The sequence below is a fragment of the Mustelus asterias genome, chromosome 7 (assembly GCF_964213995.1).
Source record: "Mustelus asterias chromosome 7, sMusAst1.hap1.1, whole genome shotgun sequence".
In the NCBI taxonomy this organism is placed as follows: Eukaryota; Metazoa; Chordata; class Chondrichthyes; order Carcharhiniformes; family Triakidae; genus Mustelus; species Mustelus asterias.
Genome location: NC_135807.1, coordinates 79,771,485 through 79,784,988, shown reverse-complemented (window position 1 = coordinate 79,784,988; position 13,504 = coordinate 79,771,485). Strand labels below are relative to the sequence as shown.

Genomic DNA, 13,504 nt, shown 5'->3' with positions numbered 1-13,504 from the left:
TGCAGAGGTCACATTTGCGGATATCATTAACAGCTCGGGGTGTGGGGCCTATTCATGCCAGAGGTTGACATTCACAGAGGCCCCTTTCTGTCATCCTCCCAATCGCTGGCCAGCCCAGGATCCCCGCAGTGCTGCCCCTCCAGACACCTTCACGGCCCCCACGAGCATTCTCAGGCTAGCCCCAAACCAACCCTCCCAACCCCCCCCCCCCCTACCCAAACTAGGCAGACCTTGCACACCCCCAGGCTGACCCATCCGGCACACCCCGCAGGCTGACCACCCCCACCCACCTGACCAGGCTGCCCGGATCGCTGGCCTCCCTCCAGCCCCGACCGATCTCAATGCAGAGTGGCAGTGGGACGCCCCACCTCATGCCTTGGCCTGCCCGCTTGGCACTGCCCGATGGGCAGTACAAGGTGCCCCTTGGGGATGGACACTTTGCCACTTGGGCAGTGCCAAGAGGCACAGGCTGGCACAGCTAGGGTGCCCATGCCCAGGGGGCACCACACCCCTGCAGCCACCCCCCCCCCCGCCCGGGGGGCCCCGATTGCCCTCCCCTTTCACTCTAGTGGAGTCATCCCACTAATTCCTCAAAAGTGGGGAGCTAATCTGAACCCCGCTGGAGTGAAATACGCCTGACAGGGTGGGAGATGTTAGCAGGCCTGGAGAATTCAGTCCTGGGTCCACTAATCACATGAATAAGATTAAAAACAGATGCAAAAGGCTTGCCTTGTGTTCCCGCCGGTTCGGCTGACACTCGATTCTCCTGGTCTGCTGTGCTAAAAAGTTAGCGCAGCAGGATGGGAGAATCGGCCCCAGAATGTCTGGTGCCAGTCTGATTGATGGAGGTTGTTGGAATGTGAATGGTGAGTTTGTGTTAAATTGAGTGTGTGAGGCTAGTATCATCTATAAATTTGACCAATTTGCTTTGAATTTCTGAATTCAGGACATTTGTGTAGATTATAAGCAGCAGAGAACCCAATGTTAATGCTTGGGGTACTCAATTACATATATGGAAGTACAAGTAGTCAATTTAGTGCCACAAACTTGTTCTCTCATTCAATTAGATTATGTCTTTGCTCCATTTCCCTTGAAATCGTGACCTAACAGAAATCTATTGATCTCTCATCCTTTGTTCTGAATTTTCCACCAGAGAAAGTAGGTTCTCTGCTTTTTAAAAAAATATTTATTCATTTTAATCATTTATTACCAGAAATAGGCTGTAACCCAGGGGCTAAAAGGAGTAAGGAAATTAAAATCAGCAGAGGAAAAAGTTTGGAGAAACTTAAGGGGGAGAAAATCCAACAAATATGAGGTACATTGCATTTGTCTTTGCCAAAGAAGAAGTTGCTGCCCAAGTCATGGTGAAATATGAGGTAGTTGAGATGCTAGATGGGTTTAAAATTGGTTAGGAAGAGGTATTAGATAGGCTGACTGGACCTTATAAATTGATAAGGCATCAGGACCAATGAGATGCATCCAAAGATACTGAAGGAATTGAGGGTGGAAATTGTGGTGGCACTGGCCACAATTTTCCAGTCCTCCTCCTATACAAAGGTAGTGCCAGAAGTCAGGAGAATAGTTTCAACCTTGTTCAAAAAGGTTGTAAGTAGTAGGTCAGCAACCCAGTTGGTTTAACCTCAATGGTGGGAAAACATTTAGAAAAAATGGACAGAATTTTTCAGGCCCATCTGGAGTGGGAAGAAAGATGGGAGGGGGAATTTAATTGGGAGGCCAAAGTCCAGATTCCTGCTGGTGAGTTAAGCTTTTGGAATGAAGATAGGAGAATGAGTTGACATTCCTGATGCTGATAATCGGGGTGCTCTTTTGCATTTAGTAGCATGTCATTAAAATACTTACCCGCCAGTGTTACATCCATGGTCATCATCGTGTTAGTACTGAGTGAAGAAAAGCATGCCTTCAGAAACCCAACCGTGGAAAAGAGGCATGCGTCAGATGAGGTGGACTTTTTCATGCACTTTGGAATGAGTAGCTGTTACCTTGCCCTCTTTTAGGAGCATTGTTCTATGGCAGGCTGTGATCGAGTTCAGCTGCTAATTGTCCATTGTGTGTGGAGTGTGACCAAGGGAGGGAGGATGGAGTCTTCTGGGTAAATTTGGAGATATTACATTTAGTTCCCTCATCTAAATCATTAATATATCTGGTGAATAGCTGGGATTCCAGCATTGCATCCTGCAGTAACCCACTAGTCAGTGCCTGCCATTTGGAAAAAGACACGTTTATTCCTACTTTTTGGTTCCTGTCTGCCAACCAGTTTTCTATCCATCTCAATACCATGTGCTTTAATGTTACATGCCAATCTCTTATGTGGGACTTTGTCAAAAGCCTCCTGAAAGTCCAATGAAACCACATCTACTGGCTTCCCTCATCAAGTTAGTACAACCTAGAAGAATTTCAGTAAATTTGTCAAGCATGATTTCCCTTTCATAAATCCATGCTGACTCTGTCCAATCCTGCACTGTTTTCCAAGTGTTTTGCTATAAAATCTTTGATAATGGATTCTAGAATTTTCACCACTAGCAACGTCAATTTTATTGGTCTATAATTCCCTGCTGCCTCCCTTTTTAAATAATGGGGTTACATTAGCTACCTTCCAATCTGTAGGACCTGTTCCAGAGTCTATAGAATCTTGGAAGATGACCACCAATGCACCCACTATTTCTTGGCTACTTCCTTAAGTACTCTGGGATGTAAATTATCAGGCCCTGAGGATTTATCGGCCTTCAATCCCATCAGTTTCCCCAACACCATTTCTATACTAATATTCATTCAGTCAGTTCCTCCCTCTCACTAAACCGTGTGTTCCCCAACATTTCTAGTATCTTTGCGAAGACAGAACCAAAGTATGTATTCAATATGTCCTTCATTTCTTTGATCCTCATTATAAATTCCCCTGTTTCTGACCGTAAGGGACCTACATTTGTCTTTACGAATCTTTTTCTCCTCGCATACCTATAGTTACCTTTACAGTCAGTTTTTATCTTCCCCACAAGCTTACTCTCATACTCTATTTTCCCCTTCTTAATCAGGCTCTTGGTCCTCCTTTGCTGAATTCTAAACTGCTCCCAATCCTCAAGTCTGTTGTTTTTCTTAGCCAATTTGTATGCCTCTGCCTTGGATCTAATACAATCTCTAATTTCCCTTGTAAGCCATGGTTTGGCCACCTTGCCAGTTTTACTTTTGCGCCAGACAGGAAAAAACAATTGTTGCAGTTCACCCATGCACTCCTTGAATGTTTACCATTGTCTATCTACTGTCATCTCTATTTGTAATGTTTCCAATCTATCATAGCCTACTCATGCCTCATATCATTATAGTTTCCTTTTATTAAGATTCAGGACCCTAGTCTCAGAATGAACTGCATCACTCCCCATCATGATGAAAAATTCTAACATGCTATGGTTGCTTATCCCCAAGGGATCTCATACAACTAGACTTCCATTATTCCTTTCTCATTACACAGTACCCAGTCTAGAATTGCCTGCTCTCTAGTTGGTTCCTCAATGTATTGGTCCAGAAAACCAGCTAGTATAGACTCCAGGAATTCCTCCTTTACAGTATTGTGACTAATTTGATTTGCCCAATCTATATGCAGATTGAAATCACCCATAACTATTGATGTTCTTTATTGCATGCGTCTCTAATTTCCTGTTTAATGTCATTCCTAACATCACCACTACAGTTTGGAGGTCTATATATAACCCCTACTAACATTTTTTGCCCCCTGGTGTTTCTTAGCTCTATCCATATTTGTCTATCCACTTTGTCGGAGCTAATATCCTTCCTCAGTATGGTGTTAATTTCCTCTTTAACCAGCAATGCAACTCCACTCATTTTACCTTTTTGTCTGTCCTCCCTAAATACTGAATACCTCTGGATGTTCAGTTCCCATCCCTGGTCATCCTGCAGCCATGTCTCCGTAATCCCGATTATACCATACCTGTTTACATCTATTTATGCAATTAATTAATTCGCTTCATTGCAAATGCTCTGCACATTAAGGCACAATGCCTTTAAGCTGATCATTTTGACATTACTGGTTCACCGAGACCCTATTTGAATCTAACCCTTGGTTCCCCTTTCTGTCTTTGTTTTTCGTCCTTGATTCCCCCCCTCCTCTGACTCCTTGCATTGGTTCCCAGCACCCAGCCATTTTAGTTTAAACCCTCCCCAACCACTCTAGTAAATAGTTCCCCTAGGACATATTATTCTGGAGTCAACAGCTATCCTCTCCAGTACCAACTACATGGCCATTTTTTGTGTCGTCTGAAAATGTCCCAATCATGCCTTTTAAGTCTAAATCATTAATATAATACAACAAACAGCAAGGGCCCCAATGCTGAGCCCTACGGAATACCACTGGAAACTCTCTTCCATTCACAAAAACATTCAGCAACTATTACCCTTTGTTTCCTGCCACTGAACCAATTTTAGATCCAACCTGCCACCTTCCTCTGTATCCCATGGGATCTTACTTTTCTGACCAGTCTGCCATGTGGGACCTTGTCAAATGCCTTACTGAAATCCACGTAGATTGTAGACAATATCCTTTGCATTACCCTCAGACTGACTGGCCTATTGTTTTCTGGTCTATTCATTGTACTCTTTAAATAATGGTACATTTTGAGACCTCCAATGCTCTGGTACCTTCACCTGTATCTAGTGAGGATTGGAAAATGATCCTCAGAGCATCTGCTATTTCCTCCCTGGCTTCCTTCAAAAGCCTGGGATACACTCCATCTCATCCTGGTGATGTACAAACCTTCAAGGATGCCTCTCTCACTATGCTTATTTTTTTGAATATTTTGCAGTCGTCTTCTTTTAAAATATCTGAATCATCCCTCTCCTTAGTGAACACAGAGACAAAGTGCTCAGTGAGAACCCTGCCCTCATTTTCTGAATCAACCCACAAGTTATCATGTACATCCCTAATAGGTCCTACCTTTTCCTCAGTTATTTACTTGCTCTTAATTATTGGTAAAACATATTAGCATTTAAAATTTTTTTTACCTGCTAATGTTTTTTGAGATCCTCTCATTGCTTTCCTTATTTCCATTTTTACTTCATGCCTGTACTTTCTATACTCCTCTAGGCTTTCTACATTATGGTTTTGTGACTGTCACAAACTTTCTTTTTCTGCTTTGTCTTGGCCTGTATGCTTCTGGATAAGCAGGAGGCTCTACATTTGGCAGTACCACCCCTTTTCTTTGTGGGGCCAGGTCTACACTGTACCTGTAGAATTTCACCTTGAATGCCTCCCACTGATTTGACAGTTTTTTCTTCTTATAGCTGTATCCAGTCCACTCTTCCCAGCTTATCTCTGAGCTTTGTAAAATTTGTTTTCCTTCAAATTAGAACTTTTGCTCCAGTTCTATCTTTGTCCTTTTCTAAAATGATGCTAAATCTGGCTATATTATGGTCACTATCTCCATCCCCCACTGCTACTTCACCCACTTGCCCAGCTTCATTTCCTAAGACTAAATCTGGAATTGCACCCCCTCTTTAGGACTTGTTACATTCTTGCCAAACAAGTTCTCTTGAATGCAGGTCAAGAATTCTGCTCCCTCTCTGCCTTGCACACTGTTCATATCCCAATTGATATGAGAGTAGTTGAAGTCCCCAAATATCACTGCCCTAATGTCTGTGCACTCAGACATTTCTCTACATAACCCTTCCACTATTTGGGGTCTGTCGTACAATCCTAGCAGTGTGGCTGCCCCGTTTTAAAAATTCTGAGCTCAACCCATATGGCTCCATTTGATGCTTCATTCAGTATATCGTTCCCCCTTATAGCTGTAATTAATTATTTAACCAATGATGCTACATCTCCATCTCTTTTTGCTCCCTCTCTATCCTGCCTGAAAACTCTAATGTCCACTTACCTGATGAAGGAGCAGTGCTCCGAAAGCTAGTGGCTTTTGCTACCAAATAAACCTGTTGGACTTTAACCTGGTGTTGTGAGACTTCTTACTGTGTTTACCCCAGTCCAACGCCAGCATCTCCACATCATGAAAACTCTACATCCAGGGATGTTAAGCTGCTATTTTTGCCCCTCCTTAAGCCAAGTTTCCGTTATAGCGATGATATCATGCTGCCACATGTCTATCCTTGCCCTCAGCTCATCAACTTTATCAACTTTGCAACTTGCAATCACATATATACCTTTTAACACTGCCAAATTCCTGTGCTGTATACTTTTTAACCTGTGCTGCTTCTGTCATTCAGAATCACTCACTAATTCTCCATCTCCTATCCCTGAGGTTCTCACCCCTCAGCCAAACTAGTTTAACCACCCACCCAAACCCTTCCCAATGCTTCAGAAATCTGATGCCCTCACTCATACACAAGCTTTCCAGCCACTTGTTTAATTGCTCAGTTCTTCTGTTTCTTCTATATTCACTTGCATGTGGGATTGGGAGTAATCCTGAGGTTACTGCTTTGGGGGTCCTGTTTTCCAATCTCCTTCCTAGCTTACTAAAGTTTGTTTTCAGGACCTCATCTTTCCTGCCTAAGTCATTGGTAGCAACATGGACCACAACCTCTGGCTGATCACTCTCCCCCAGAAATGTCCAGCAGCTGCTCCATGACATCTTTGACCCTGGAGCCAGGGAAGCAACATACCATCCTAGAGTCACATCTACAGCCACAGAGACTCCTGTCAGTTCCCCTAACTACTGCTCTTCCTCTACTTCCTCTCCTCCTATACAGCAGAGCTTGTTTGGTGCCAAAAATCTGGCTCTGATATGCACTCTTCCGAGGAAGCAACTGGTATATAAAATGGGAAACTACCTACCTAGTTTTCTGCCTGACAGTCACCCATTTCCTTTCAGACCTCTTTAATCTGCACTCAATCCCTCTTGCAATCCAGGTCAATTTGCTAGGTGCATCCTTTACTTGCTGGCTGCACCTACATGTGACTTTACACTTACTTTTGATCAAGGACAGCCAGGTCCATTTGGTCGTCTACAACTCTCATGATTATTATCAACAGTTCCTCCAGATTGAAGGGTGGCAAATGTCCCCCCACTATTTAAAAAGGGAGGAAGAGAAAAAAGGGAGAATTACAGGCCAGGTAGCCTAACACCAGTGGTGGATAAGATGCTAGTGTCTATTATAAAAGATGTGATAACAGGATATTTGGAAGACATTAACAGGATTGGACAAAGCCAGCATTAGTTTATGAAAGGCAGATCATGCTGAACGTGTCTACTGGAATTTTTTGAGCATGCAACTAGCAGAACAGGCAAGGGTGAACCAGTGGATGTGGTGTATTTGGACTTCAGAAGGCGTTTGATAATGTCCCTCATAAAAGATTTTTAGGCAAAATTAAAGCACACAGGATAGGGGGTAATGTGTTGGTGTGGATCGAGAATTGGTTGACTGACAGGAAGCAGAGAGCGGGAATAAATGGGTCTTTTTCTGAGTGGCAGGCAGTGACTAGTTAGGGTACCGCAGGAACAGTACTTGGGCCGCAGCTTTTCCCATTCTATATAAATGACCTGGATGAAGGAACCAAATGTAACATTTGGTGATGACGCAAAATTGAGGAGTTGTGACAGAGATGCAAGTAGGCTTCATGGTGATTTAGGGTAAGTTGAGTGAGTGGACAGATGCAGACTTGTCTAAATATGAAGTTATACACTTCGTGTGAAAAACCAAAAGGAAGAGTATTATTTAAATTGTGTTATTTTGGGATGTGTGGATGTACAAAGGGATCTGGGTGTCCTTGTAAACCAATCAATGAAAGTGGAGAGGCAGGTGCAGCAAGCAATTAGGAAGGCAAATTTTATGTTGAACATCATTCAGAAGTAGGGATTACTGCAGTTATACAGGGCTTTGGTGGGACCACACCTGGAGTATTGCATGGAGTTTTGATCTCCCTACCTAAGAAAGAATATACTTGCCATTGAGCCAGTACAGCAAAGGTTCAATAAATTGATACCAGGGTTGACGGGACTGTCCTATGAGGAGAGATTGGTTCGAATGGCCTGTATTCACTAGAGTTTAGAAGGATGAGAGGAGATCTGATTGAACCCTATAAAATTCTAACAGGGCTGGACAGACTAGATGTTTTCCCTGGTTCCCTGTTTCCCTAGAACTAGGGGACAATGTCTCAGGATATGGGGTAGACCATCTAGGATTGAGATGAGGAAAAATGTATTCACTCAAAGGGTAATGAGTCTATGGAATTCGCTACCACAGAAGGTGGAGGCCAAGTCACTGAACATATTCAAGAAAGAGATGGAATTTTTTTTAGATTTTAATGACACCAAGGGATATGGGGAGAAAGTGGGAATATGGCATTGAGATGGAGGATCAGCCATGATTATATCGATTGGCAAAGCAGGCTGGAAGGGCCAAATGGCCCACTCCTGCTCCTAGTTTCTATATTTCCTAGTTTCTATGTAGGAAAGACATTGTTATTCCTGAGACCACAGTGGAGAGTCTGATGCTTTTCACACACATACTCCATCTGCCATGCTCCTGGCCACTTATTTAACACATCTAACTCCTTTTGAGGTCTCTCTGCATCCTCTTCACAACTCACACCAGTAGGGTATGCAATGACTTGGCTGTAAATATTGCACAGACACCATTCTCAGAGGGCTCAAAGCCAGGTGAGCAATACCTGATGGATTGTCTGATGGAGGCCTAGGTCGCACATTCACAAATGATAGCCAAGGCTAAAACATACCTATGTTGGAAAACTCCGGGATGATACTACTGATCATATGATATCATAAATGGTGCATCAGTACACCCACATCTTCAGAATCTGATTGGGAATGAAGTGCAATGCCCTTAAATCTCCACAACCATTGCAGCATTGAGCATACGACAAACCTGAACACGGAACAATTAAAATGATTTAAAATTGTGAATTATATATACAATGATTGGACACCAGTGCCACCATTGTGCTTTCAAAATGTATTTATCTTTATTTTTCTATTGATATGTCTAGGTGCAGCCTCAACATCTACAGCCTTCTGACTCTGTACCCTGTTGATTGCAATGGCTTTGGTGAGTATCCTCTGGTAGGCCAAGGCCTAGAGGTTCCAACCTGATAAGGGTGTCCTGCACTGGTGCAGGTGTACCCTCCGTGGCCTGACCTACTGGAGGCAATGGAGTCACTGGCAAATGGAAGATTGAGCAACAAGCACTCTTGGAATATCCTGGGATGAAGTTCTCGTGGTGCCTGGCTGGCAATCCTCTTTGCTGTTTGTGCGTGATGGTACCTCCCTGGCTCTTTGAGCAGAAGGGGCACCTGGAATGAGGTTGAGATGCCTTATATCCATCTCATTTAACCATTGCTGCACTATACAGAATGGATAGAATGATGGAGTGCAGGTCTGAGTTCATATCTGTCTGCCACTCCACTGCTTGTTGGATCTGTGTTTCTATGGCAGTCATCACCCTTTTCATGGTGGCTGTCAAACGCTCGCATGCCAGAGCCACAACATCATACAAAACATGGACAGACTCCTTCAGCCTTTGGTCCAGTATGCGCATGATTTCTGGCATCTCTGCTTGATGTTCCTCTGCCTGTTTCTGCTCCTCCAACAGGTCTCTTATGTCCAAATCTCGAGGCTCATAATCTACATGGGGCTCACCAGGGGCCTTATTTCCAAAAGTCCTCTGAGTATCAGAGACCTTGGCTGTCATTGTCTCGGCCAGCTGTGGACTTGTGTTTTCACCAGATTGTGACCCCGAGCCTACTCCAGCTAGATTACCAACCAAGGGTACAGAGACACACCTTGAGAGTATATCCTCTGAGGACTCTTCCTCCACAGTGCTGGATCAGGAGCTGGGGGACAGGGGTCCTCTCCTCTTAGGTCTGGAGTTGGAATGGCTTCCAGAAGCTGCATTGAAGAACATAACGTATTATTAGTGTCAACAGCCGTGAGGCTAACACAAGGTATGCACAAGGCCTATCGTGTCCGGTTGGAGGAAACAGACAGGAGGCATTCTTGCCTGATGTCTGGAGAATTCTAGCCTCCCCTTCAGCACAGGCATGTTCACCCGCTTCTCCTGCCAGCTATGTGGCCTCTTCTTCAAATGGGGTTAGGATCCTGATGTCAGGCAGTCCTCTCACTGGCCAATATCTTCTCGGCCCGCCTAGAGAGGGAAGCTTGGTGGGCAAGGAACTTACTTTGGTGGGAGGCCAAAATCAATTTCCCGACCACGGGATGAACTTTTGCAATTACATTCTCAGAAATTTAAAGACGAGTGTGTTATATATTTTAAAACAGTGCAGGTTGCTTTAAGAGCTGATCACATGATTTGATGGTGATGTCATTAAGGTGTGTGCTCGGGCTACTATTTTACTTTCAGTTTTGTTCTGATGCAGAGTAAGAAATAGCTCTTCAATAAAACCAGTTGTGTGTTAGTTTGAATCTACACATGGAAAACAAGTATTTTCTTTTTCTGTTAAAACCCACAACCCCAAACATATTTAGGAAATTACAGGTTTAAAAGGCAGTGTGAAGTCCTTTTTGCATGCATTTGCATGTCATCTATGCTCAATAAAAGGTTTGGTCACCAAAATTATTTCCTCCCCCACCGCCCCGCCCCCTCCAAATTAAGTTCTCCACCAGCAAGAAATTAGAATATTCACATTTCTGACTGGATAGTGTGCACCTGATGAGCCAGACTACTTCCTAGATATTGAATTGAGTAACTGCTGCTTTGGCCTTCCTGGAGACTGCTCATAAATGTCAAGGGTGGAGAGGAGGCTGGGCAGGCTAAGTAGGGAAGGGTGGGAAGGTGTCCAGGGCAAATGGCCAGATTGTACCTGAAGGGTAAGCATATCACTTAAGACTCGGTCCTGTTGTAAGTCAATGGATGGCCTCTCTGGGCAGTGAGCATCGTAATGGGATGGGTCTAAAGGGCATGGCCGATGAGCTCAAGAATTTGGTCCTAAGGGTTGAATGGGAGGCAGAGGGTACAGTGTCAGGAAGCATAGATAGTTTTATATTTGTATTGTTGGATGTTTGATATAAGATACAGATTTAGGTGGGTTGTTTTTCTCTAAGAAGAGGTAAAACTCTAGTTAGATTTATCTTAAACAAAAATGTTTGCATGTATGGGGGTTTTGGTTTCGGTTCAATATGTGTCTGCATTCTGCTGAGAGAGTTTACCATGTGAAAGGTAAACAAGAGCTTGGGGAAAGAATGAACTGTTGCTTAGTAATCAGGGGCCACTTAAGGGGAAAAAGGATCTTTTGAATTATGTGTAAACAGAAGGAGCTTATCAGTGAGAGGGAACAGCTCTCACAACTTTACTAGAAGAAAGAAAGCCATACAATGGAATAATGAACAAGAAAGCAAGTTCCAGAAGCTAAAGAACAGCTAGTTCTAGAAACTAGTTGCTGACAAGAAAGGTTTCCATGAAGACTGAAATTAAAAGGAAAACAGGAACTGGAATTTGAGCAGGGTACTGTTCATTGAGCTGAAAGTGCAGATCTGAGTGAAGTTGACCAGGGAAAAACCCGATATCTGAAGCAATTATACGGTTGGTGTTTTATTTTCAACATAATGAGAGTCATGGAATCCATACAGTGCAGAAAGAGGCGATTCGGACCATTGCGTCTACACTGACAACAATCCCACCCAGGTCCTATCTCGGTAACCCTACGTTATTTACCCTGCTAGTCCCCCTGACTCTAAGGGGCAATTTAGAATGCCCAACAACCTAACCCGCACATCTTTGGAGAAGCAATGGCCAGAGCAACAAGAGGAAGCGAGGTCTCAAGAAGGTCAAGATGCTGGCAACCAGGGGCCAGTGCGATGACAAGCATTGGCCCAAACCCAGGTACAATTCAGGCTGTTCAGCTACCTACAGATGAACAAAAGGTAATGCCAGAAGTGCTTTAGGATGCCCCGGAATGTGGTTGCTTACATATGCCAGCTTCTCCATGAAGGCCTGCATCTGCAAGGATTTGAAGCCCTAAACTTCTTTGCCAGTGGATCCTTCCAGGGCTCCAATGGGGACGTGTGCATCAAATCCCAGCCAGCAATGCACATGTGTGTCCAAGAGATTTCCAGAAGCAATTAGATATAACTCTTGGGGCTAAAAGGACCAAGGGATATGGGGGGAAGGCGGGATGAGGATATTGAATTTGTTGATCAGCCATGATCAAAATGAATAGTGGAGCGGCTTTGAAGGGCTGAATGGCCTACTTCTATTTTCTATGTTTAAGGTAACAGATCCCCTATTCAGGAGAACATACCAATTTGTCAAATTCCACTTGGATTTCAAGAGCCAGAGCATTGAGTTTTGCAGCAATTGCAGGATTCCCATAAGTGCTAGAGGCTATTATTGACTGCACACGTGGTATTGAGATCCTCCTGTCATCAGCCAGTCACTTTCTTCAATGGGAGAGATTTCCACTCTTTGAAAATGCAGCTAATATATGATCACCCACAAGAATATCCTGCATGCTTGTGCTTGATTCCCAGGAAATTCTCATGATGTCTACATTCTGAACCACTTCCAGGTGCCACAACTTTCTGAAGGACCTCAGCAATTGTAGGGCTTGCTCATTGGGGACAAGGGTCATGAGCATAAGACCTAACTGATGCCAGTTTACCGTCCACAGAATGCCACCAAGGAGAACTACAATGTTGCACATGCCTCCACAAGAGTACCTGCTGAGCAGATGATAGATCTCCTGAGAGTGATATTTAGATGTTTGAACCATTCAGATGGTGCATTCCAATATTCCCCACAGACAGTATCCTGAATCATCATTTTCTGCTATGCCTGCACAACTTCATGCAAGAAAGGGAGGATTGACTGAGGAAGACATGGAGGACTGAGATGTCTCCTCCAACAATGAGAATGGAGAAAGAAATGTTGATGAGGGTCAGGATGTCATAGAACATGCAGAGTCCCTTGCAAGGGTACGATGTGGCAGATAGACCGATGGCATTCTCATAGCTAACAGATATTACAGGCAAAGTAAGTTACTGATACTCATCCTTTACTACTTAGTCTTCAATCCTATGCTGGCTGGTAGGCTGTGGCTCCTTATTTGTAACCCATCTTATAGTTTGCCTTTATGTATTTTGATTTATGATGGTTGAATTTAATTGCAGTATTTAAAGTCAGCCCCCCTGGTGATGTGATCCTTTGCCTGTGTCAAACTGTGCTGATTTACAAACCTCTTGTGCCAAATACACACATCTGTGTATCCGAGACCTTTGGCACCTGTAGGTTGAAATTAAATGTTTCCCATGGCCTTACAATGTGCATATGCATAGCACATTGAAAGCATGAAATCTTACCTGGGCAGGGATGCACTCATGTTGCCCTCACACTTGCTCTCAATGGGGAGCAGATCTTGCAGAGAGCTCTTTCAGGCACTACCAAAAACATCCACATGAAAGTACAGCATCAGTAGACCATTTGGCCCCTTGAGATTGCAGCCCCAACAGCTGAGGTGGAGACAGCTTGCTGACTACTATGCCCTGTTGATTGT

General features: G+C 43.8%; 1 protein-coding gene across 1 annotated transcript in view; it reads left to right on the top strand.

Annotated features, from left to right (window-relative positions):
* The window catches only part of LOC144495807 (uncharacterized), a 94,559-nt gene that overhangs the window by 67,235 nt on the left and 13,820 nt on the right, over positions 1-13,504 (top strand). The window contains exon 7 of the mRNA XM_078216310.1: positions 8,987-9,045. Within this exon, the coding sequence (XP_078072436.1) occupies positions 8,987-9,045 (59 nt within the window). The remainder of the gene's footprint in view (positions 1-8,986; positions 9,046-13,504) is intronic.